Source organism: Chlorocebus sabaeus, chromosome 9 (assembly GCF_047675955.1).
Source record: "Chlorocebus sabaeus isolate Y175 chromosome 9, mChlSab1.0.hap1, whole genome shotgun sequence".
Taxonomy (NCBI): Eukaryota; Metazoa; Chordata; class Mammalia; order Primates; family Cercopithecidae; genus Chlorocebus; species Chlorocebus sabaeus.
The window spans coordinates 128,448,149-128,470,476 of NC_132912.1; the positions used below are offsets into that span (position 1 = coordinate 128,448,149).

At 42.1% G+C, this 22,328-nt stretch overlaps 2 protein-coding genes and 1 pseudogene across 6 annotated transcripts in view; 1 reads left to right on the forward strand and 2 right to left on the reverse strand.

Annotated features, from left to right (window-relative positions):
• The window catches only part of DHX32 (DEAH-box helicase 32 (putative)), a 56,039-nt gene extending 45,696 nt beyond the window's left edge, over nt 1–10,343 (reverse strand). Inside the window, exon 1 of the mRNA XM_007964382.3 lies at nt 10,108–10,343. The gene's annotated coding sequence lies outside the window, so the exon portion shown is untranslated. The remainder of the gene's footprint in view (nt 1–10,107) is intronic.
• Nucleotides 4,831–4,967, reverse strand: LOC119628245 (U2 spliceosomal RNA; annotated as a pseudogene).
• A 78-nt stretch (nt 10,344–10,421) lies between the features above and the next one.
• The window catches only part of FANK1 (fibronectin type III and ankyrin repeat domains 1), a 126,579-nt gene continuing 114,672 nt past the window's right edge, over nt 10,422–22,328 (forward strand). For 4 of the 5 annotated variants that reach the window (XM_038009702.2, XM_038009699.2, XM_007964376.3 and 1 more), the window contains exon 1: nt 10,422–10,543. In XM_038009702.2, coding sequence (XP_037865630.2) covers nt 10,531–10,543 — 13 coding nt within the window. In that variant the 5' untranslated portion in view covers nt 10,422–10,530. Of the gene's footprint in view, nt 10,739–22,328 lie in introns of all 5 variants that reach the window. The other variant, XM_038009700.2, reaches the window with a different exon arrangement.

Consider the following 22,328-nt stretch of genomic DNA (forward strand, 5'->3'; position numbering starts at 1 on the left):
GTAATTTCTTATAGGAGCAATAGAAAACTAATATATTCAATCATGTCAGTTCTGCCTTCAAAAAATATCAAGTGTCCCATAACCTCTACTGCGAACACGGTCTGAGCCACTATCCCCTCTCACCGGGATTACTGCAATAGCCTCCTAATCGGCCTTCTTCTACCCTTAGCCCCTTACAGTCAGGTCTCAAGCCTGCAGTCAGAGTCATCCTATTAAAGTCAGCTCACGTCTCCTCTGCTCAATAGTCTCCAATACTTTCCCTCTCATCTCACTCTGGGGAAAAACCAAAATCCTTAAGAGAACCAACAATCACTGTATGACCTGGACCCATTGCCTCTCCGCCCTCATGTGCAACAGCTCCTACTTCAGTCTTCCCCAGCCAGACGGCGCCCTGCTATTCCTCAAACACCGTGGCAGATGCCTGCCTCTGGGACTTGGTGCTCACCCTTCTGTATGTCTGAAATGTTCCTCCCTCAGATATCCAAATGGCTAGCTTCCTCACTGCATACAGGTCTTTACCAAACGGCAGCTCGGTAAAGGCTTCCCTGGCCACCCTATCTAAACTTTTACCGCTCTCCCACACTCCCGAAAACCACTTCCTAACCTCTTTAACTGCTTCGTTTTTTCTCCTTAAGACCACCACCTAACATAATGTATATATTTTCCCTCTTTGTTTTCTGTTGGTGCCCTCCACTGGAATGTGAGCTCCATGATGCAGGGGCTTAGTGTCTCCACTGCAGTCTATCTTGCATAGTTACATCTTTCACTATTTCACTCTTAGCTAAGTTCAAGGTAGCTTACTATTGCTGCATAGAGTTTAAACACTTCTATCAGGAATTCACTACGTTTCTGGATTTATGTGACTTTTTTGTTCCCTTCTGTTTATGATATATGATAGACTCTTGCTTTTCTTAGAATTCTTTAAGACTCACAAACCCACAAACTGGAATATTTGTAGAGGTTCCTGGTCTTCCCTTGAATCATACACCCAAACCCCAAATTAACTCCTTGTCAACATTTATTCAAGCTGCTTTCTTCTTCATCAATTCAGAAGAGTTATCGTGTTGAAAAGTACAGAGCTGCACTGAGATTCAGACAATGGCATGTATCATGCTGGCTCTAGCAGATCACTCATCTTTGTGGGACCGCTTGTAAACTGCAGATGCTGAGGAGGCAACATCAAGTATGAGGGGACTCTTGAACCGTTTGTACTAGTGATTATCTTTTCCCCATGTCTTTATGTTTCTTTACTTACACTGTTACTGGAGCTATACCTTCTTCACTGGTAATTTCCACTCCTAAATCCAAATATAGTGGGTGCCTAATTAATAATTACAGCTGAGTAAATAATGAATGAATCATTTTCTATCCTTTAGGGAGCATATGCTTTTAAGACCAACATCTGATTGTATTTTATCATCGGTATCATTCATAATCTAATAGGTCTTCTGTGTCCTCAAGTTTTCTCATCCTCAATGCCTCCATTTTTGGGTTTTCCATTTACCCATTCAACTAATACTTGAGTGCCTACCATGTGTCTGCAATGTGAACACGGTAGGGACACAGTTTGAACAGGCGGTCTGGTTAGGTGGGGCTGAGGGTGGGGTGTGGAAATAGAAATTCTTTGTCTATGGTATGTAGACTCAACCTTACAGACAATTACCTAAAAGAAGACAAGTATGGCTGGTACCTAACTGGAGAGAAAGACAGACTCTGGTACAAGATGAGTTCAAAGATGAGATGGGACCAGATCGCAAAATACCTGATCTGCTATGGTAAAAAGGTTGTGATTCAAGCGCCATGGGTCTAACTTACCTAGTCATTTCTTGATCCAAATTTCATTTTTTACTCTTTGTTTTTCCTTACAATTCTCCTCTTAAATTTCAGGTTACTCTCTTTATTTTACATTATATGTGTTTGTGTGTGTATTTTTTTTTAATTTTAGAAATAGGGACAGAGTCTATGTTGCCCAGGCTGTATTCAACTCCTGGGCTCAAGTGATCCTCCTGCCTCAGCCTTCCGAGTAGCTGGAACTACAGGTACACACCACCATGCCTGCCTTATATTCTTCAATATTACCTATAATCTTTCTAAAACCCACCTTCAATTTTCTTAAAGTCATTAGTGAGATTAGGTTTTAAGAGAGCTGATAACAGTTTATGGCAAAAGGCACAACAAAAGTGATTATGAGCAGGTGCACCAAGCATGCCAATAAGAGAAACCAATAAATCCACTTCCATACAAAACATTCTAAGAAATATTAAAAATGAAATAACGTTTCATGACTTGAACATTTTGCATTATTTTCCTTTTTTCCCTAAGCTCACTCACCAGTAAATTAGTATGCAAAAATAAATCTGTCTTGTGATCTAATTCATAGTTTGTAAACCCTATACTATATATTTATACATAAAATATACATGCCTTGTCTTTTAAAAATTATTATGTTTCTATTACTCCAAAATTTGTTTCAACATTATCTGTTTGAGCAATGCATTTTTTTTTTTTTTTTTAAAGACAGGGTCTTACTCCGTTGCTCAGGTTGGAGTGCAGTGGCATGATCATAGCTCAATGCAGCCTCCACACTCAATTGATCATCTTGCCTCAGTCTCTCGAGTAGTGGGACTATAGGAACACACCACCATGCCTGGCTAATTTTTATTTTGTTATTTTTGTAGAGACAGTGTCTCCCTATGTTGCCCACGCTGGCAATGAATTTTTTTGAGAATAATTTGTGCTCATTTTAATCAAAACTTTATAAATATTTTAATATTTATTTAATGTCTCTTCATATTCTATGGAAAAATCATTTAGAATTCATATGTTTGCATGAAGGATGAAATAGAAAATTAGTAATTTAAAAAACATGGATGAAACTTCTACAATACTAATCTTTAAAAGTTATAATTTAGTTATTATATCTAAAACCAGATTTCCCTAGTACTGCAGGTTTCTGAATCTCCTACAAGATTCAAACACTATCTTAATAAAGCAAACTCTGAACTTTATTGTGATAGCATAATGCTGAAAAAGTAAAAGGTATTAATTCTGTACTGGCTGGGCGTGGTGACTCACGCCTGTAATCCCAGAACTTTGGGAGGCCAAGGCGGGTGGATCACTCGAGGTCAGGAGTTTGAGATATCCCTGGCCAACACAGTGAAACCCCATCTCTACAAAAAATACAAAAATTAGCTGGGTGTGGTGGTGGGTGCCTGTAATCTCATCTACTCAGGAGGTTGAGGTGGGAGAATTGCTTGAATCTGGGAGGCGGAGGTTGCAGTTAGCTGAAGTGTGCCACTGCACTCCAACCTGGGCGTCAGAGTAAGACTCCCTTTCCAGAAAAATAATTAATTAATTAATTAATTCTGTCCTCTTGTGGTAGCGGCTCAGCAAAAGGAAATACCTATCTATACTGAAATCTTTGGAACCAAGCTATGACGACATTGCAAACACTCATTGCATATATTCAATGCATTTATTTAGAATTCCACTTATTTCCTCTTGTGGGTTTATGGCAGACTTCCTAAAGGCAAGATTAATTTCTGAGCCATCTTTGCAACTCCTACAAAATAAGGTATAGGGCTGTGCACAAACTATGTGATCAATAAATAACTGCTGAACTCATAAACAATATACTTATAATCTATTATTACAATGTTTAGAAAAAAGGAAGTTAATGAGGTATTATGAGTGAATAACGATGTCTTCAGAATAAAGGGCTATTATTTTTTGGAGAGCAGGATCATTGGTCGAATACTCCACATCAACTCTGGTGCTGGTTTGTGGCAAGGTGAAGAGCTTGCACCAGATTGCAAATCAACTCACTGCTTCCTACACTGAAGAGGTCTTGCTATTTTAAAAAAGTCAGCTGAACACTAATCAGTATGTTTAGTGACATTGCCTATTTACATTCTGGCACAAGCTCCGGATCTCACTGCAAACCAGTAAGTCTGCACTGGCCCTGATCCGCAGGCCATACTTTGAGAGGCCTGGTTCCATGCTACTACCACCATTGGACTAATAATAACAATGATGATAATTTTACCAATTAGCATTTATAGAGTGATTATTGCACACCAGATGCTATGTTCGGCACTTAAGCACTTTATATGGATTATTTCATTTAAACTCTTAAGGACCCCATGAGGGTTTACTTTATTATTTCCATTTTTCAAATGAGGAAACGTAAACCTTCAGAGGTTTAATTTATACAGCTTCTAGAAGATCATCTGTGGTAGAGCAGGTGCTTAAAGTCACGCGGTCTGATCTCTGCTTAACCCCAGTTAAGTGTATAGTGTATATGCTTAACCATATATCCATACTGCTTCCTATGTTACATATTGCTTCCAGATTACATTTTTAAAAATAGGCTCACGTTGCACCACTGGGGGTTGAAGAAATACTTGACACTAATGGAGATGTCAGGAAGAGAGGTCTGGAAGAAGTACCATAAAACTGAAAAACATGGTATAGACAGATTTATAAATCTTTTTTATAGATTTAAGAAACATATTTCTAACACAAAGTTACAGTCAAATATTTAATACACTTTATCTCTCAAGCATGGTATGCTTTAATTGAAACAATGGACCTAATCATTACTGGGACTTTTAGATGGTCACTTCTTTGTTTGTCTTTGTTTTAATAGGCTCAAATCTCCCAAAAATATATCCTATTTGGTTTCCAGTATCAATTTAAAGGCTTTCTCAGAAAAGATAAGGTCAAAATTCAAAATTTATTTTAAAATCTTTATTTCTAGACTTGTAATGTGTTAATTTCTTTGATGTTAAGTAAGCAAATCTAGTTAATTCGCTTTTTAAAAATACTCAAAAAAAGTCCATTTTTAACTCAATGTTGGTTCATATCAGATACAACCAACCTTGTATTGACTATTGGTTGCATATACAATATTATGCTAATAACAACAGATACTACACTTGATCTTCGCCAAAAGGCCGAGAAGTGATGAATATACAGTATTGAATATTGTATTGCATATTGGTTGAATAACCAACCCTGCACTATCAAATTTTTTAAAAAGAATTCTTACATTCTAATGGCACTTACAAAAATTTTAGGCTTGGGGAAGTGGCTTATGCCTGTAATCCCATCCTTTTGGGAGGCCAAGTGGGGAGGTTAGTTTGAGCCCAGGAGTTTGAGACTAGCCTGGGCAACACAGTGAGACCCTGTCTCTATTTAAAAAAACATATTTTTAAATGTATATACAGAAAGTTCCCCCGAACTCAATCAATGTTTATGTATAGTACTAACATACCACTCCCCACAAATAAGTTTGTAAGTCAAAGGTATTGTCAGAAGTTCAAATGACTGGACCACTCAGTGCTTTGTGATATTATTTTGATGGTTTTTTGACTGCATTACATTCCAAAAACTAATTTACTCTGAGTAGTAGCAGAGTTAATAAAGTATGCTAAAATACTAATCTGGCTTATTTAAGTAGTCTAGTTAGATATCTGAGAAAAATTTTGTGTGAGATTCAAAAAGCTGAGATTTAAAGAACAGGCTACTGCTGGTCTCCCCAAGTTAACATATTTTACCTGAGACACACATGAAACGAACTTTTTTATCCATCTGTCTCTTTTTTTAAAAAAGGTATTTGCTTGAGCCATAATCATAATCAACTTCTAAAGTTACATTTTACTTGATTTGTTGTCCCAAATGGAGACAGAAAACCCATAAATAGCCACAGGCATGGTGGCTCATGCCTGTAATCCCAGCAGTTTGGAAGGCTGAGGTGGGAGGAGCCCAGGAATTCCAGACTAGCTTAGGCAACATAGTAACACTCTGTATCTAAAAAATGTTTTAAAAAACATTTTTAAACATAAATATCAAGATTTCTGTTGTAATTAACAAAGTAACAGGTAGTCATTTCACATTAACTTTAATAAAACAATAATAGATGAACTGTGTTGTGTGTTGTATCGTAGATAGAGGAAAATATAATCATTTCAGTCAATCAATGCATGAACTCCTCAGGAGTAAGAACTCTTCCATTAATCCTCCCAGATTTTCAGCTCCCTTTTCTGAGCACTGGTCTTTAGCCTCCTCGGGTTCTTCCACTATCAGCCCCTCCCCACAACGTAAAATGTGCATCCTCCTTTACCCTCTTATTCCACATAATATCCCTGGAGAAAACAATCACATTTTAACTTCAATTATTAAATGCTTAATCCAAATTTCTATCTTCATCTCAGACTTTTCCCTTTAGTTCCAGACCCACATATCCAAATACTACTACTCACGGGATCTTTCAATGCATATGACAGGCATCTCAAACTGAACACATCATCTACCCCACTTCTTTAACTCCTCAACAAAAACTTTTTTCTTCTTTAGAGTTCAATGAATAGCGGAACAATCCACTCTATCACCCCACTGTCATCCCTGGCTTCTCTTTCTTCATCTCCTGTACCACCAAGATCTGCCAATGCTACCTCTTTTAATGGCCCCCTCCTTCTTATTCCCACCACCGCTCTCCTAGTTACCTCTTCATTTCTTCACTGAGCTTCAGCGACATCTCCAATTTTTTTGTCTCTCATTTAGGCCCTCTACCAATCTGTCATGTGAGTGCTGCCAGTGATCCTTTTCAAATGCAAAACTGATCCAGTCACTGACCCAAATCCTCCTTATTACCTTTAAGGAAAATAAACCCACAGTCCTTAGGTTCCTTCTGATTTAGCCCACATTTGCCTTTCTGGCCTTACTTCCTCCCATTTTCTTCTAATACACATGAAGTATTCTCTGGTTCAGCCACAACAAACCACGGCTTAGTTGTTCTCCCGGCCTTTGTGCCTCAGCCCAGGCTGTTCTTCTGCTTTGGAAGCACCTGGTCATTTCCTGTTCACCCTTTATGACATGCAATTCCAGAGCCCAGGAAGTACCTAACACATTGTGAATGCGGAATCAATGTCTGCTCTATGCCTAAGTCAATAACAGCCCTTTACATTAAAAAAGTTCATTATGATATACAAGATTAACAGTCCTTTACATTTAAAAAGTTCATTACGATATGCAAGATATCTAGAATCACATTTATCTTGATTCTCACAACTAGACTATCAGATAACCATTGCAGGTTTTATTATCCCAAGTTATCAATGCTATCCAAGTAATAGCTTTTGGTTTTCCCAAAGGGGCAATGCTAGAAATTAATGCAATGTCCCCTAACTAAAGATTTGACCTATTATTATCCTACTTAAATTATCAGGTACACAATGAAGCCGAGTGTGTGCTAAAAACATCACAGAAGCGTAAGTCATGCGCTTAGCTCCAAAAATATTTAATCTAGTCAGAGGTACAAGATCCATACACATGAGATAAAATTCTGTAAGAAAGCATACTATAGGGCTAAATGCTAAATCGTGTAGCACCCCCAGTAGGAGAGAGAAGTGCATTTAGTGGGCATTAGCCTCATCTGGAAAGACTTTCCAGAAACCGGGGCAGCATGGTCCTGCAGTCTCCTTTATACCATAGACAAGGAAAGGGCTGACAGACATTCCACGTGAGTGCAACAAACTGAACATAGACCATAACCAGTTTGGAGAACAAAAAGGTAAAACACCAAAAATAGAAATTTGATTGCTTTCCACCTTTGACCGAACTCCTTAAGAGTTTCAGAAAGTATCAGAGAAAAAAGTACCCTCACTCTGGTAAAGAAAACAAAAACCAACAAAAACCCTAAAACCAACAAAAACAAAAATGAAAACTTTCTTCAACTTACCACAGTGAGGCTAGGAGACAGAACTATTATTAACAAGGTCATCTGCTACATTTTTTATCAACCTATTTGCATTAAACAATGTTAACCTCCCACTTAAGTTGTTTTTACTTTGAATTCTGAGGTAGTCAAGAGATTTAAATAAGAAAAAGACTACATCTGTCTCTTCATTGTTACTTTGTTATTCCCTATCCATAATGCTTCAGTTTGCTACATTTAGTTAAACATCAGCAAAGTAAACAATAATGTAACTGTTCTATGTAGGAATGAGTTTGGAGACTTAAAAAAATGTGTATCTAGAACTTTATTCCTTTTCATTTGACCACTAATAACACACTGAACATGCCAGTGAGAAGAAATAAAATACAATGGTAGAAAACTCCAAAAAGTTACAATCAATGTCCTTACCATTCATCTCCCACACCTATCTCATTAGTAACTTTATGATCTCGGGTATTTTCTCCAAGAGTCAAGTGTATCCCTATATCCAAAGCAATTTCTCTAAAGCCCTTCTCACTCATTCAACATTTAACAAGCACATGGCACTAGGTGCTAGAGGAATAGAAACTGAGTATTGTTCCTGCCTCACTTCCACCCCTAACCACTCTTCTTCCATAGGTACCCTGTCCCCTAAAATCAGATGTTGCTTTTCACAGTTGCCTTTACCTGTCACCTAAAGTATTTCAATTCTAAATTTTCTCAAAGTCAACTTCTCAGCTGCTGATAAAATAATCATTCTATACGATTGCAAAGTATTTCACCAATACATATCCCCATTTTTTCCAACCTTAAAACTTCCTTAGTCCTTATCACTTTAGCATAGAGACCTGCAGTGTTGTTTCTTCTGTTTTTAAAAATACTAATGCTCATCCTTTACTGTTTGAGCAGACTTAATCCTTTTCTTTTGTCAATAAATGCCAGGTGTTTTTTAAATCACTATCTTGTCACTTTTGATTATGATACACTGATCACTCTATTTTGTATCTTGAATGAAAAGACCACTTTGTGATTTTGCTAATGATATGTAAACTAGAACTTGAGAACCACTGGATACAGAAGTACTGCTGATCTTTAGATATTTTCTGTCTAGAAATGAAGCTCCTGTTTCTAAATTTCAGGAACAGGGAGTTAAGGTTCCATGAAGTGTTTACTTTCCACCCTTAATTTATTACCTTAATACTTTAGCTTAAGAATTATGTGTTCTGTATATATCACGCTGCTTGTCAATATCCACACATAAAACTTCTTGTTTTGACAATTAATCTGAAAAAGTCCCCATATAGTCTGAGAGGGGGAAAGCCTAATTTGGCAGAATATGATAAATGTCGCTTCCATCACAGAATATATGCTTCTCAAGTTCAATTAACCTCTGAATGATTCCCTTTCTAAGAGGAAAGTAATTCTCCTTAGTGTCCTTGTCATCCATGGAGTGGAAATCTTTCTAGTGGCAAGATTAGTAATCACTTGCATGACCCCCCAAAACGGCTCTTCCTTCCATTTCCCTCAAGTACCGTCTGGAGCAGCGGTTGGAATTAATAGAGGGGCCACAATCTCCAGACCTGAGTACTAAATCAATCCTGCAGCCCCCCACACCCTTAAGCTCCCTGCACTTTCTTGCTTATCCTTTTTCTCTCCTCTCCATTTTTCTTTCCTCCTTCCAGCGTTCCGGAACCTATGATACTCTCCCGGTTGTTTGATTTTTTACAACCTACCAGATAACAATCCCTTGTGATCCTCAAAGTTTCCTTAAAGCAAACCCTGAATCACTGTGTTTTAAAACCAGTGTGAAAGGCTATTCTGTAGGATAATGTTACATTGTTTCACAGTCCTACAAAGTTTGGCTACAAAACGTGTGGGCTGATTCCGTAACTCAACCGGAAACGCGAAGGACTGAAACAAATCCACACACAAAAAACGAAGCCAGCGGGAAAGATCCAACCCGGGCCCCCTGCCTGAAATGGGACACGGGGATGACGGGGCAAAGCCGGGCAAAGCCGTGCTCCTGGCTCTCGCGATTCAGGAGACGCGCCCGGCTCACTGGGGGCGACAGCGACGACGGCGGCGGCTTCCATTGCTCCACGCTTCCCGTCAGGGGGGCTCGAGGGACCGCCCTAGGCCCTGCCCTTGCCCGGGCTCGGAGGGACCCCCTGGTGCGAGGACCCTCCCGCTGAGGCGCGGCTCCCGGAACAGCAGGCGCGGAGGTCGCCCTCGGCGTTTCGGGGTTGGGGCGGGGAACATCCACGGCCAACGGCGGGCAGGGGGCCCCCAGGCGGCCGCAACAGGTGCATCGGGGCCGCCCACTCGGCCCCAGGCGCCCCCGCTCCTGCGCCGACCCCCGACCCCTTCCGCCGCCGGGGCCCCGCTGTTACCTGCAGCGGCGGCTCCCGAGTCCGGAGAGGGAGGCCCAGGGCCGGCGCCTTCCCCGTGGGCAGGCCCACTCTCCCGACGGACGCCGCGGGTCGGCGACGGCAGGGGCCGCAGGCCGCTACCCCAGACGTCGGGGCACAGGTCCTGTGGGGCCCGCCAGGGAGGGCGCGACTGCCTGGCCGGGCCTCAGGGGCAGTGTCCTCAGCCGGTGACCTGGCCGCTACCCTCGCTCAGTGCCCCCGGCGACGCGCGGATCCTAACGCGCGCCCTCACTTCCTGCAGGTTTTGGTCCCTCCCGCTCGCCGTCCCACTGGTTCCGCCCACTCCGCCTCCGGGTTGTCAGGGCAACCATAGCGACGCCGGCCCTGGCTGAGAGGCGTTAGGAGCCCGGGGGCTCGCCCGCGGAGGCCGGGGAGCAGCAGACCATGGAGCCCCAGAGTAAGGGAGGCCCGGGTTGGAGCTGGGACCGGGGCAGGCGGCCGGGCTGGGGCTTCCCGGGAACGAGTGTGGGCGCCCCGCGCGCGACTCCGCAGGTTTCAACGCTTGGACACGGAAATACGGTTTGCGTCTCTTCCTCGCGCTTTTCTCTCTTTGAGAAGGAAGAAGGGGGCTACATCCTGCCAAGTCTGTAAGGTTAGGCCACCGGCGCCTGAGGGTCCGCGCTGGGGGCTGGGAGCGACGGGAGAGCCCCGAGGTATGGGTGGGGGGAGGGTGTAGCGCCCCCAGCATGCACCTCCCTGAAACTTGGCCCAGACAGTTCCATTTACTCCTCCTACTGTCATGATTTTAGTTTGGTAGTTTGGTTCATTAATTGTAAATAGCCCATTTTTCTTCTAAAATGTCAGCAATTAAACACGCCACGAAGCTGGGTCTTGTATTTATTAGAGACCCCGTCTTACTCCCCGCCCCCCACCCCACACCCCAGTCTGCGACTTGAAGGAGAGAGAGGAAAAAAAGAGAGCTTTGTCCAAGTGTATTGGATTCATTATTAGGGGTTCTACAAGTTAGGACACTCAAAAAATGTTTATGATTTCTTTTTCTGTGTTCCCATGTTGCTTTCGATGTATGGCAAAAGTTGTGCAGTTTTGAGTTATCAGATCTAACACAAGCTCTAAACTTACTATTTTTGTTGTTGTTTTTACCTTTCCAGGGACTTTGTTTCAAGGCCCTTCTTGCTCTGCCCCGCCTAAGTTGTCTCATTGTTCCTTTTGTTCTCAAAATAAGGGCAGTGTTTTGTATGGAGACTTAAAAGATCTGAAACCTTTATAGAAGGATGCAGTTTGACTCCCAAAACCAAGTCGTCTTATCTTGTACGATTTCAGAAATGAAGAACTCAGACCAAATCTATTCTCTGGGGGAAAATGTTGGCATTTTTAAAGGTCATTCGTTTTCCACCAAGAAGGTTTCAAATACTTTTCCTTTTCTTTTAACTCATTTGCTGAGGAGAAAGCTTCCAAGTTGTGACTTATATATGCTTCAAAGATTTTTGTACAGTATTTGTCGTTTGCATTTACAGCTCTTTGGATTCTACATTTTTTTAACCTAGTGAAAGAAATTTAGCATACAACAATGCTAAAATTTTTGTTTTATGTCAAACTGATGCCAGGCTGTGTATATTCCCGCCTTAGAGAAGAAGTGAGTATATTAACTTTTAAAAAACAACAACTTGGCCAGGCCCAATGGCTCACGCCTGTAACCCCAGCACTTTGGGAGGCTGAGGCGGGCGGATCATGAGGTCAGGAGATCGAGACCATCTTGGCCAACGTGGTGAAACCCCATCGCTACTAAAATAGAAAAAAAAGCAAGTCAGGCACGGTGGCGCGCGCCTGTAGTTCCAGCTACTTGGGGTAGGGGACTCACTTGAACCCGGGAGGCGGAGGTTGCAGTGAGGCCAGATTGCACCACTGCACTCCAGCCTGGCGACAGAGCGAGACTCCATCTCAAAAAAAAAAAAAACAAAATTTTATTTCTTCAGATTTATGTTATTGTTTACATGTGTAAACTATAATTTCAAGTTCTTCAGTGGTCGCTGTCTTTATCCATTCATTCATTTATAGTACCTATTATGTTGCAGCTCTGGTCTAGGGATTGGGGATTGAACAATGAATAGGACGGTGTTCGTTTTGGTCATCCCAGGAAAACTAAGCAGAGGCTTTGGCTCAAGAACTACTGAGGTCTTGATGAGGTTCAGAGATTGGGGGAAGAGGAGATGGACAGAAGGCTCCCAAGAGGAAGCAGTACTGGATCTGCAGAATGACCCAGCAAAGAATGAGGGCAAGGGATTCCAGGCAGTGGGAATTACTTGTACATAGGCCCTGAGACCTGAGAGCAGCATGGGTTTGAGGCTCGCAGTAGGAAGACTAGTAAAGCTGTAGCTAAGGAGAGGAGGAGGAAAAAACAGGGTTGGAAGGAGGGAGGAGAAATGAGATAAGGCTGGAAAAGTCAACCAGTGCCACATCAGAAAGGTCCTGTAACCATGTGAAAAATGTGTTACATATGTGAACTCTACATTTATATCTCATGTCATTGGATTTTGAGGTGGAAAATATTTATACCTGGGGAATGACTAAATTTATTTCTTTCCACGTATTCTTAAATGATTTCATCAATTTAACTTTAAATAATTCAATCACCATTTAGCTCAAGTTTGTTTTGTTTTGTTTGTTTTGTTTTGTTGTGTTTTGTTTTGAGACAGGGTCTTGCTCTGTCACCCAGGCTGGAGTATAGTGGTGCAATCATAGCTCACTGCACCCTCGAACTGTTGGGCTCAAGCAGTCCTCTCTCCTGAGCCTCCTGAGAAGATGTGACTACAGGTGTGTGTCACCATACCCAGCTAATTTATTTATTTATTTATTTGAAGACAGAGTTTTGCTCTTGTTGCCCAAGCTGGAGTGCAATGGCATGATCCTGGTTCACCGCAACCTCCGCCTCCCGAGTTCAAGCGATTCTCCTTCAGCCTCCCGAGTAGCGGGGTTTACAGGCATGCACAACCACGCCTGGCTAATTTTGTATTTTTAGTAGAGATGGGGTTTCTCCATGTTGGTCAGGCTAGTCTTGAACGCCTGACCTGAGGTCATCCTCCTGTCTCGGCATCCCAAAGTGCTGGGATTACAGGCGTGAGACACTGCGCCTGGCCCCTAAAATTTTTTTTTTTTTTTTTTTTTAATTTACTTTGAATAGAAAGTCTGGTTGTGTTGCCCAATTTGTTCTAGAACCCCTGGCCTCAAGTAATCCTCCTGCCTTGTCCTCCCAAAGTGCTAAGATTACAGGCGTGAGCCAGCACACTGAGCCTGGAAATTCTTTTACAGTCTAATAAACATCATTTGGATAAATATTTACTACCATTCACAGTTACTAAATATTTAAAAGGACAAATATTAAATGATCTTTGAGGTTTCTTTTAACTTGGAGATTTGTATCCAACCAGATTTCACCTGAGGCTGAAGTTATTTACTACTGTCAACGATAATGGAAGCACTACAGATGTGACATCAAGTGTTAACAGTTATACATAATTACAATTATACTGTCAGCAATATGTTAACGATACATTGTTCATGCCGCTATTATCGAACATATTTTAAGCCCTGTTCCTTTTGTTACTGAGAGGTCTAAAATTACATTTTACAAGTATAGTTGAATATAGCATCAGTAAATTGATTATGAGGAAGAATCCTTTATAATTGCTTTTAAGGATTAAACATGAATCTAAGGACACCACCAAGGAACTACTAGAAATAACCCTCGAGTCAGTCTTTTCCATTCTATTTCCACACACTTAGTTTTCTATTACTTTTAGGAATGACCTTTGTTAACTAAGTCATTAAAATCCAATAAACATAAACTCTTCAGACCCCACAGCTGGATCATACTCTGGCACTAAGCAGAGGAAGGCAGGGGCTACCACTGTTTTACAGAATAATAGTAAGTCAATGATCCAAGAAATGACTCCCCAGGGAAGGGGCAAATTAAATACGTTCACAACCTTGGGCTGTTGAGAATGGTTTTGGCTCTTGACTTGCACATTTACATCTTTAGTTATTTTGTTGCTGAACCAACTTCAGTGTTGGAAAGGTAGCTCATGTATAAAATAACATGGAAAACGTACATCACATCCCATTTGTTTTGGGTTTTTGTCCTTTTTTTTTTCTTTTTTTGGAAAATAGTTCAATAGCACTATCTCTTCCCTAATTTCTTAATGAGTGTGAATACCGAGGGGCGGCTTTGGGTATCTGTAGCCCAAATCTAAGCAAACATATAATCTGAGTAAAAACTGTATATTTATCAAATGCAGCATCAAGAGAAGCCCTCCAGCTCCCACTTGGTGCTGCCTGTTCTGTAAGCTCTTGCTATACATATTTTAAAAATCTGGGGTTAGTTTAGGCCCAGCAGACAGCAGTTTTCTGCTACACATCTTTTTTTCTGTTTTTTTGTTTTTTGAGACAGAGTCTTACTCTGTTACCCAGGCTGGAGTGTAGTGGCACTAGCTCGGCTCACTGCAACCTCCGCTTCCCAGATTCAAGCGATTCTCCTGTCTCAGCCTCCCAAGTAGCTGGGATTACAGGTGTGTGCCATCATGCCTGGCTAATTGTGTATTTTTAGTAGAGGCGAGGTTTCACCATGTTGATCAGGTGGGTCTCGAACTCCTGATCTCATGGGATCCACCCACCTCAGCCTCCCAAAATGCTGGGATTACAGGTGTCTGCCACTGTGCCCAGCCTTTTTCTGCATTTTTTGTTGTTGTTGTTGTTGTTGTTGTTGTTGTTTTTAGAGAGACAGGGTCTCGCTGTGTTGCCCAGGTATGCCTCAAACTCCTGGGTTCAAGGGATCCTCCCCCTTCGGCCTCCCAAGTAGCCAGGACTGCCTGCTGGGCTCACGTATGTTTTTAAAGAAATGGTAGATAGAGATCTAAGATATTCCAATGACTAAGGAACTGAGGTGAATGACTAAGGGACTGAGACTTCTCTCTCCAAACCTGTTTCTCCACTAGTCTTCCCAGCCTTCCCAGTTACTCCAGCCTGAAATAGGAGTCATCCTTGGCTCCTCATTTTTACTTACCAACCGTCACCCCACCCTACCCCATCCACCAGCAGGTCTGTTTATTCCACTTCGAAAATATACCTCAAATGTGCTTCCTCTCCCTCCCTACTCTAGTCATTGGTACTCCACGCCACAATGCCACGCAAATTATGATTGTGAGCTCTAGTGATTTTTGCATGTCTTCTCCCACTGCTAACTAGAAGCCAGAGTGACCTTTCAAAACATACATCAGATCAGATCATGTCACTCTCCTGCCAAAAACCCTCCAAAGTTCTTACGGTGATCTAGCTGCCTCTTCAAACTCATCACACATCTGATCTTAGACATATTATCCTTCAAGCACATTGGTCTTTTTGTAGTCACTCAGACAAGCTTCTTTCAGATCTGTGGCTCTGAACAAACTTTTCTCTCTGCCAGGAATGCTATTCCCTCCTGCTATGGCAAGTCTGACTCCTAATGTCCTTCAATTTTTGTTTAAATTTCACCAGCTCCAGCCCCTCCCTGGTTTCCTAAAGTGGTGGTGCCCCCTCTCTGATGTTATTCTATCTCTGTACTTTTCTCTTAATGGCAATTATCAGAACTTGTAATATTTTGTTAATATTTAAAACTTCGCTGGACATGGTGGCTCACACCTGTAATGGCAGCATTTTGGGAAGCCAAGGCGGGCGGATCACCTGAGGTCAGGAGTTCGAGACCAGTCTGGCCAACTGGTGAAACCACGCTCTACTAAAAATACAAAATTAGCCAGGCGTGGTATTGCACACCTGTAATCCTAGCTACTCACATGGCTGAGGCAGGAGAATTGCTTGAACCCGGGAGGCAGAGGTTGCGGTGAGCCAAGATAGCGCCACTGTACTCCAGCCTGGGAGACGAGAGCAAAACTCTGTCTCAAAAAAAAAAAAAATCTACTTTCTTCACTTGACTGTAGGGTGGTGGAAGAGGTCAGGGGGCCTGTCTGCCCTGTTTGCCATCCTGTCCCTAGTGCCTAACATGGAGTAAACCCTGAACATTCATGGAATGGACAGCACTGCTGTTCACAGATGGATGCCTTACCTGCTTGCATTTCCTTGAGAGTGTTGTGGTGTACTTAAAAAAAGAAAGCCATTTTATTCTACATTGTTCTACAACACAAAGGGCTGTGCTCCAGTGAAATGTGAAGTGCCTCTTGTGGAGTGTGCTCTGGGTAAAGTTCATTTAAATCAGGTACTTATAAATGTTAGGTTGATTACAAATATGGTATTCCATTTTCTTTTCTAACCTAAACGAGATGTTTTAAGAGTCTCATTCTATCCAGTAAGATTAAGGAAAGAGGCAAGTAATCTTATTTTTTGGACCAAGTTTCCACGAGGTCATAAGACCTAAAAATCTTTTACACTCCTGGGCAGTACCTGCTCATTAATTATCTGGGAGACTGGCAAGGATTTAAAAGTAATTTCTTCTTTAAGCCCAGGAATCATTTAAGAAATCTGTGTAACATTTTTTTCTCATGTAGTGTTAGCCCCGAAGAATATTAATTCTATCAATTAGGTTATAATTCAAATCTTATCGAGAAATAAATGCTTATGTAAATCAAGATTAAAACTTTAAAAAACAAAAAAACATTTTTAAAGCAGCATCTTTTAAACAGTCCTGTTTTAAAATCCCATCAAAATGCTAAAATTCATCGTGATCCTGACCTCTGATGCTGTCAGCCACAGGAAGGGGCAAAACGACTTGAGGCTTGAAGCTGTGTCTTTGCCGAAGCTCCGGTTCACCAAACATGGTGTCCAGATGGAGTCTGTTCCTCAGAACCTGGGCTTAACTTCTTGACGGGAGAAGGAAGCAGTGTTAAAACTTGTCTGTTCTGAACTAGCCAACCAGATTAAAGGAGGGGTTTGTACATACTAACATCATCCCAGAATGACCTGAATGACTCATTGCATACAGACGGTGGTGCAAACTCATTAACAAGTAAACAACTCACACCAGTGCTCTGTGCTCACAGGGCTGGGGGCATTCTTGGGTGTTTTTTTTAAGGGAGGCTGGAAGAAGGGAGGAGACATTCCTTTCTCCTAGAGGCAGGGGCCAGTTCCTTTTGCTATGCCCCAGGCCCTCCCAGGTTGTTAGAAACTCTTCCAGGCCTTTTCTTGGGAAGGTGTTCTCATCCCCACACTCCTGCCTCCTCCCTCTACCTGTTGTGCACTCCCTGCCCGTCCACCTATTTGTCCTTTAAAACCACTCTTGGCTGGGTGAGGTGGCTCATGCCTGTAATCCCAGCACTTTCGGAGGCCAAGGTGGGCGGATCACTTGAGGTCAGGAGTTCAAGGCCAGCCTGGCCAACAGGGTGAAACCCCTGTGTCTACTAAAAATACAAAGCTTAGCCTGGCGTGGTGGCACATGCCTGTAATCCCAGCTGCTATGTAGGTAGAGGCTGGAGAATCACTTGAACCCAGGAGGCGGAGGTTGCAGTGAGCCCAGATGGCGCCATTGCTCTCCTGCCTGGGTAACAGAATTAATGAGACTCCGTCTCAAAACAAAACAAAAAACCTCTCTTGGACATCACCATCTCTTAGAAACTTTGCATGTTTCTAACTCTGCCACCCCAAATCAGAGTGAATTTCTTACTCCTCGGTACTGTGCTTTGTATTAACACTTCTGTCAGTCCAACATGTAGTCAATATATATTTATATGTTCCACTCTCCCTTGAGAAGTTTTCTTGAGACAGGGATAAAATCTTCTTTCTAGACTCTAGTGAATCCTTTTATTCATGTTGGTGTGAGTAAATGAAGGAATGGGATGATCAGACACAGACTTTCAGTTTTTGAAATGACCTTACAGGCCTAGTCAGCCTGAGAGAAACAAAACAAGTTAATTAGCTTATTCAGCTACTTGGGAAGCTGAGGTGGGAGGACTGCTTGAGCCTAGGAGTTTGGATCCAGCCTGGGCAACATGTTGAGACCCCATCTCTAATTTTTTTTAAGTTTTTATTTTTTTAATTTAAATTAACATATTCAGGCTAGGGCCTGTTCTTTAGTTCTCTGCTGAAGTAATTCACCCTAAATTGAAACTAGCATTGCTAGTTTAGTGTATTACTTGTCTCTAGGCATTCTCTCTCTCTCTCTCTCTCTCTATGTGTGTGTGTGTGTATATATGTATGAATATATGTATGTGTGTGTATATATGTGTGTGTGTATATATATACACACACTTTTTTCTCTTTTTTGGAGACAGAGTTTCATTCTTTTTTTTTTTTTTTTTTTTTTTTGAGGCGGAGTCTCGCTCTGTCGCCCAGGCTGGAGTGCAGTGGCCGGATCTCAGCTCACTGCAAGCTCCGCCTCCCGGGTTCACGCCATTCTCCTGCCTCAAGACTCCCGAGTAGCTGGGACTACAGGCGCCCGCCACCTCGCCCGGCTAGATTTTTGTATTTTTTAGTAGAGACGGGGTTTCACCGGGTTAGCCAGGATGGTCTTGATCTCCTGACCTCGTGATCCGCCCGTCTCGGCCTCCCAAAGTGCTGGGATTACAGGCTTGAGCCACCGCGCCCGGCCAGAGTTTCATTCTTGTCGTCCAGGCTGGAGTGCGATGGCGCAATCTAGGGTCACTGCAACCTCCGCCTCCTGGGTTCGAGTGATTCTTCTGCCTCAGCCTCCCGAGGAGCTTGCACCACAGAATGTGTGTGACCACACCTGGCTAATGTTTTATTTTTTTGAGCTGGAGTCTCACTTTGTTCCCCAGGCTAGTCTTGCCACTAGTATTATTAGACAGGGCCTCAGTGTCCTTGAACTGCAAGAAGTTAACATTGAGTGTAGTATTAGGAAAACCTATCTTCCACTCATGAAAAGTCAGTCATTTTTTAAAAAAAGATTCCACAATTACAAGCAGAAACAAATTAAAAGGTTGTACCTACTGTTTGAAAAACACAGCTTACCAAAACCAAACATATGAAGTATGTATACCTCTATATTTATTAAATAAATAGAATCCGGCTGGGCATGGTGGCTCACATCTGTAATCCCAACACTTTGGGAGGCCGAGGCAAGTGGATCACGAGGCCAGGAGTTTAAGACCAGTCTGGCCAAGATGGTGAAATCCCGTCTCTACTAAAAAAACACAAAAAATTAGCCGGGTGCAGTGGCAGGCACCTGTAATCCCAGCTACTCGGGAAGCTGAGACAGGAGAATTGCTTGAACCTGGGGGATGTAGGTTGCAGTGAGCCAAGATGGTGCCACTGCACTCCAGCCTGGGTGACAGAGTGAGACTCCCTCTCTAGAAAAATAAAAAGAAAAATAAAAAATTAAATAAATAAATATAATAAAAAAATAGAATCCATAATTTAAAACTTTCTCACAAAAACAATCCCCAGTTCCTGATGGCATCACTGGTGAATTCTTAAATGAAAGGGAAAACATAACACCAACATTACAGATTTTTTTTTTTTTAATTTTAGGGACAGGGTCTCACTGTGTTGCCCACATGCTGGAGTGCAGTGGCTATTCACAGTCACACTCCAGTGATCTTCCCACCTCTGCCTCTTGAGTAGCTGGGACTACAGGCTGCAGACACTTTTAAGAGAACGAAAATAAAGGGAATTCCTGAGCTCAAGCAATTCTCCTACCTTGGCCTCCCAAAGTGCTGGGATTATAGGCATGAACCACTGCGCCCAGCTTTTTTTTTGGGGGGGGATGGAGTCTCGCTCTGTCGCCCAGGCTGGAGTGCAGTGCTGTGGTCTCGGCTCACTGCAAGCTCCACCTCCCGGGTTCACGCCGTTCTCCTGCCTCACCCTCCCGAGTAGCTGGGACTCCAGGCGCCCACCACCACGCCCGGCTAATTTTTTGTATTTTTAGTAGAGACGGGGTTTCACCGCGTTAGCCAGGATGGTCTCGATATCCTGACCTTGTTATCCGCCTGCCTTGGCCTCCCAAAGTGCTGGGATTACAGGCGTGAGCCACTGTGCCCAGCTTAATGTGCTGTTTTTAAAAATGACTTTTGGGTTTGTGTTCATGTGACTGATTAGCCTGTAGTTTTACTGTAATTTTTTAGGCTACTTTTGGTATCAAGTTTATCGTAATCTCAAAAAATGAGCATGGCTCTGTTCCCTTTATTTTTGTTCTCTTAAAAGTTTCTGTAGCCTGTAGTCCCAGCTACTCAGGAGGCTGAGGTGGGAGGATCACTGGACTGTGACTGTCAATAACCATTGCACTCCATCCAGCCTGTGCAACGTAGTGAGACTCTGTCCCTCAAATTAAAAAAGAAATTGTGTAGTGTTGGTGTTACTTTTCCCTTTCATTGAAGAATTCACCAGTGAAGCCATCAGGAACTTTGTTTTTGTGGGAAAGTTTTAAATTACAGATTCTACTTATTAATAGACATAGGAGTTTACATACTTCTGTTTGGCTTTGGTAAGTTGTGTTTTCAAACAGCAGGTGTACAACCTTTCAATTTGTTTCTGCCTCTCATAATTCTGGAATCTTTAAAAAATGACTTTTCATGATGAGTAGAACATAGGCTTTACTAATGCTATAATCAGTATTAATTCCTTGCAGATCAAGGACAGTGAGGCCCTGTCTAATAATCCAGAGGCAGAACTTGGATTTGGGAGCTAACTCCTGCCTCGTGCACTCTCTGTGACAAGTCTAGTTTCTATATCAAGTGTATCTTAATCTCAAACAATGAGCTTGGCTCTGTTTCCTCTATTTTCTCTTAAAAGTTTCTGCAGCCTGTAGTCCCAGCTACTCAGGAGGCTGAGGTAGGAGGATCCCTTGAGGCCAGGAGTTCAAGGCTGTTTAGTGAAACAATCAGGAATGAGCATTCCCAAGATAATTAATACAAAAGTAAAATCACCTGGAGCTTTGGGTCAGCTTAAAAAGCCCAGAAAGAAGTGCCAAATGAGAATATAATCAAATTCAGTGGAAAAACTTACTTAAGGGTATCATGGTCAGCTGGGTTTTCATCCCTTTAATACACTTCAAATCCTGTGTATCCCACAAAGACTTGCTCCTTTCTGTGGTTCACAATCAACAGAATAGCAGCAACCACCACGAGCCTGAGGGCTGGCTAGTCTTTAATATTCTGCCCCATTCGAAGAAATGAGTCATTCCCTCATTCCTAAAGATCTCCCAGGTCCATTACAAAAAAAGGAGCAACCAGGCACAGTGGCTCATGGCCTATAATCCCAGCTCTTTGAGAGGCCAAGGTGGGCAGATCACCTGAGGTCAGGAGTTTGAGACCAGCTTGGCCAACATGGTGAAACCCCATCTCTATTAAAACTACAAAAATCAGCTGGGCTTAGTGGTGTGTGCCTGTAATCCCAGCTACTAGGGAGGCTGAGGCAGGAGAATTGCTTGAACCTCGGAAGTGGAGGTTGCAGTGAGCCAAGATCACCCTACTGCACTCCAGCCTGGGGGACAAAGCAAGACTCTGGGGAAAAAAAACAACAAAAAAAGCATTCTTACCTCCAGGAAGTGTTTTACTAGTGTTGGTTTCTATTTGGCATTAAACACTTCCCCAGGCCATTGCATTAGCAGTTAGCTCCTTACTGAATATTACCTGCAGCAAACAGTAGCTGACTCCTAGCTCTCTTCGGTGAACTTGAATTTAAATTTATAGAATTCTCATGACTTCTATTTCATCTTGAAACCTAGAGATTTCTTCCTTTTCCTACTGATTTACCTTTCAATTATATGTAGACTGAACCAGTCCCAGCTGTGTTTAGTTGGTCTCTATTCAAACATTGTAGTTTTGTTTCTTGATTACATCTTCAATTATTTTAGTTATTTCTGAGATTCTTCCCTGCAGTTTCTCCAGTTGTCTAGAGAAGAGTGTGGCAATGTACAAAGAATGCATGAATAACATTATGAAGGCTGTGAGACTTCAAATAAATGAGTAGCCTCTCTGAGCCTGTTTTCTCCTCTGTAAACCAGGAATAATTTTTACTGAACCAAGGTTGTGCTAAGGATTAGTGAAATGTGTGTAAAGCCTTTAGCATTTAATAGTGGTAAGTGATGCTTATAAAGTGTTTTTATCATGGTAAAATATACAAAGCATAAAACTTACCAGCCTTTTAATCTGAATTATCTTATTGTGATAGGCTTGTTTATTAAAAAAACCAACTCTTTTTAGTATCTGTAGGATCTACAGTAATAACTCTTCACTCCTTATATTTTAACTTGTACCTAATTAGTTAGGCACAACTCTTACTAATTA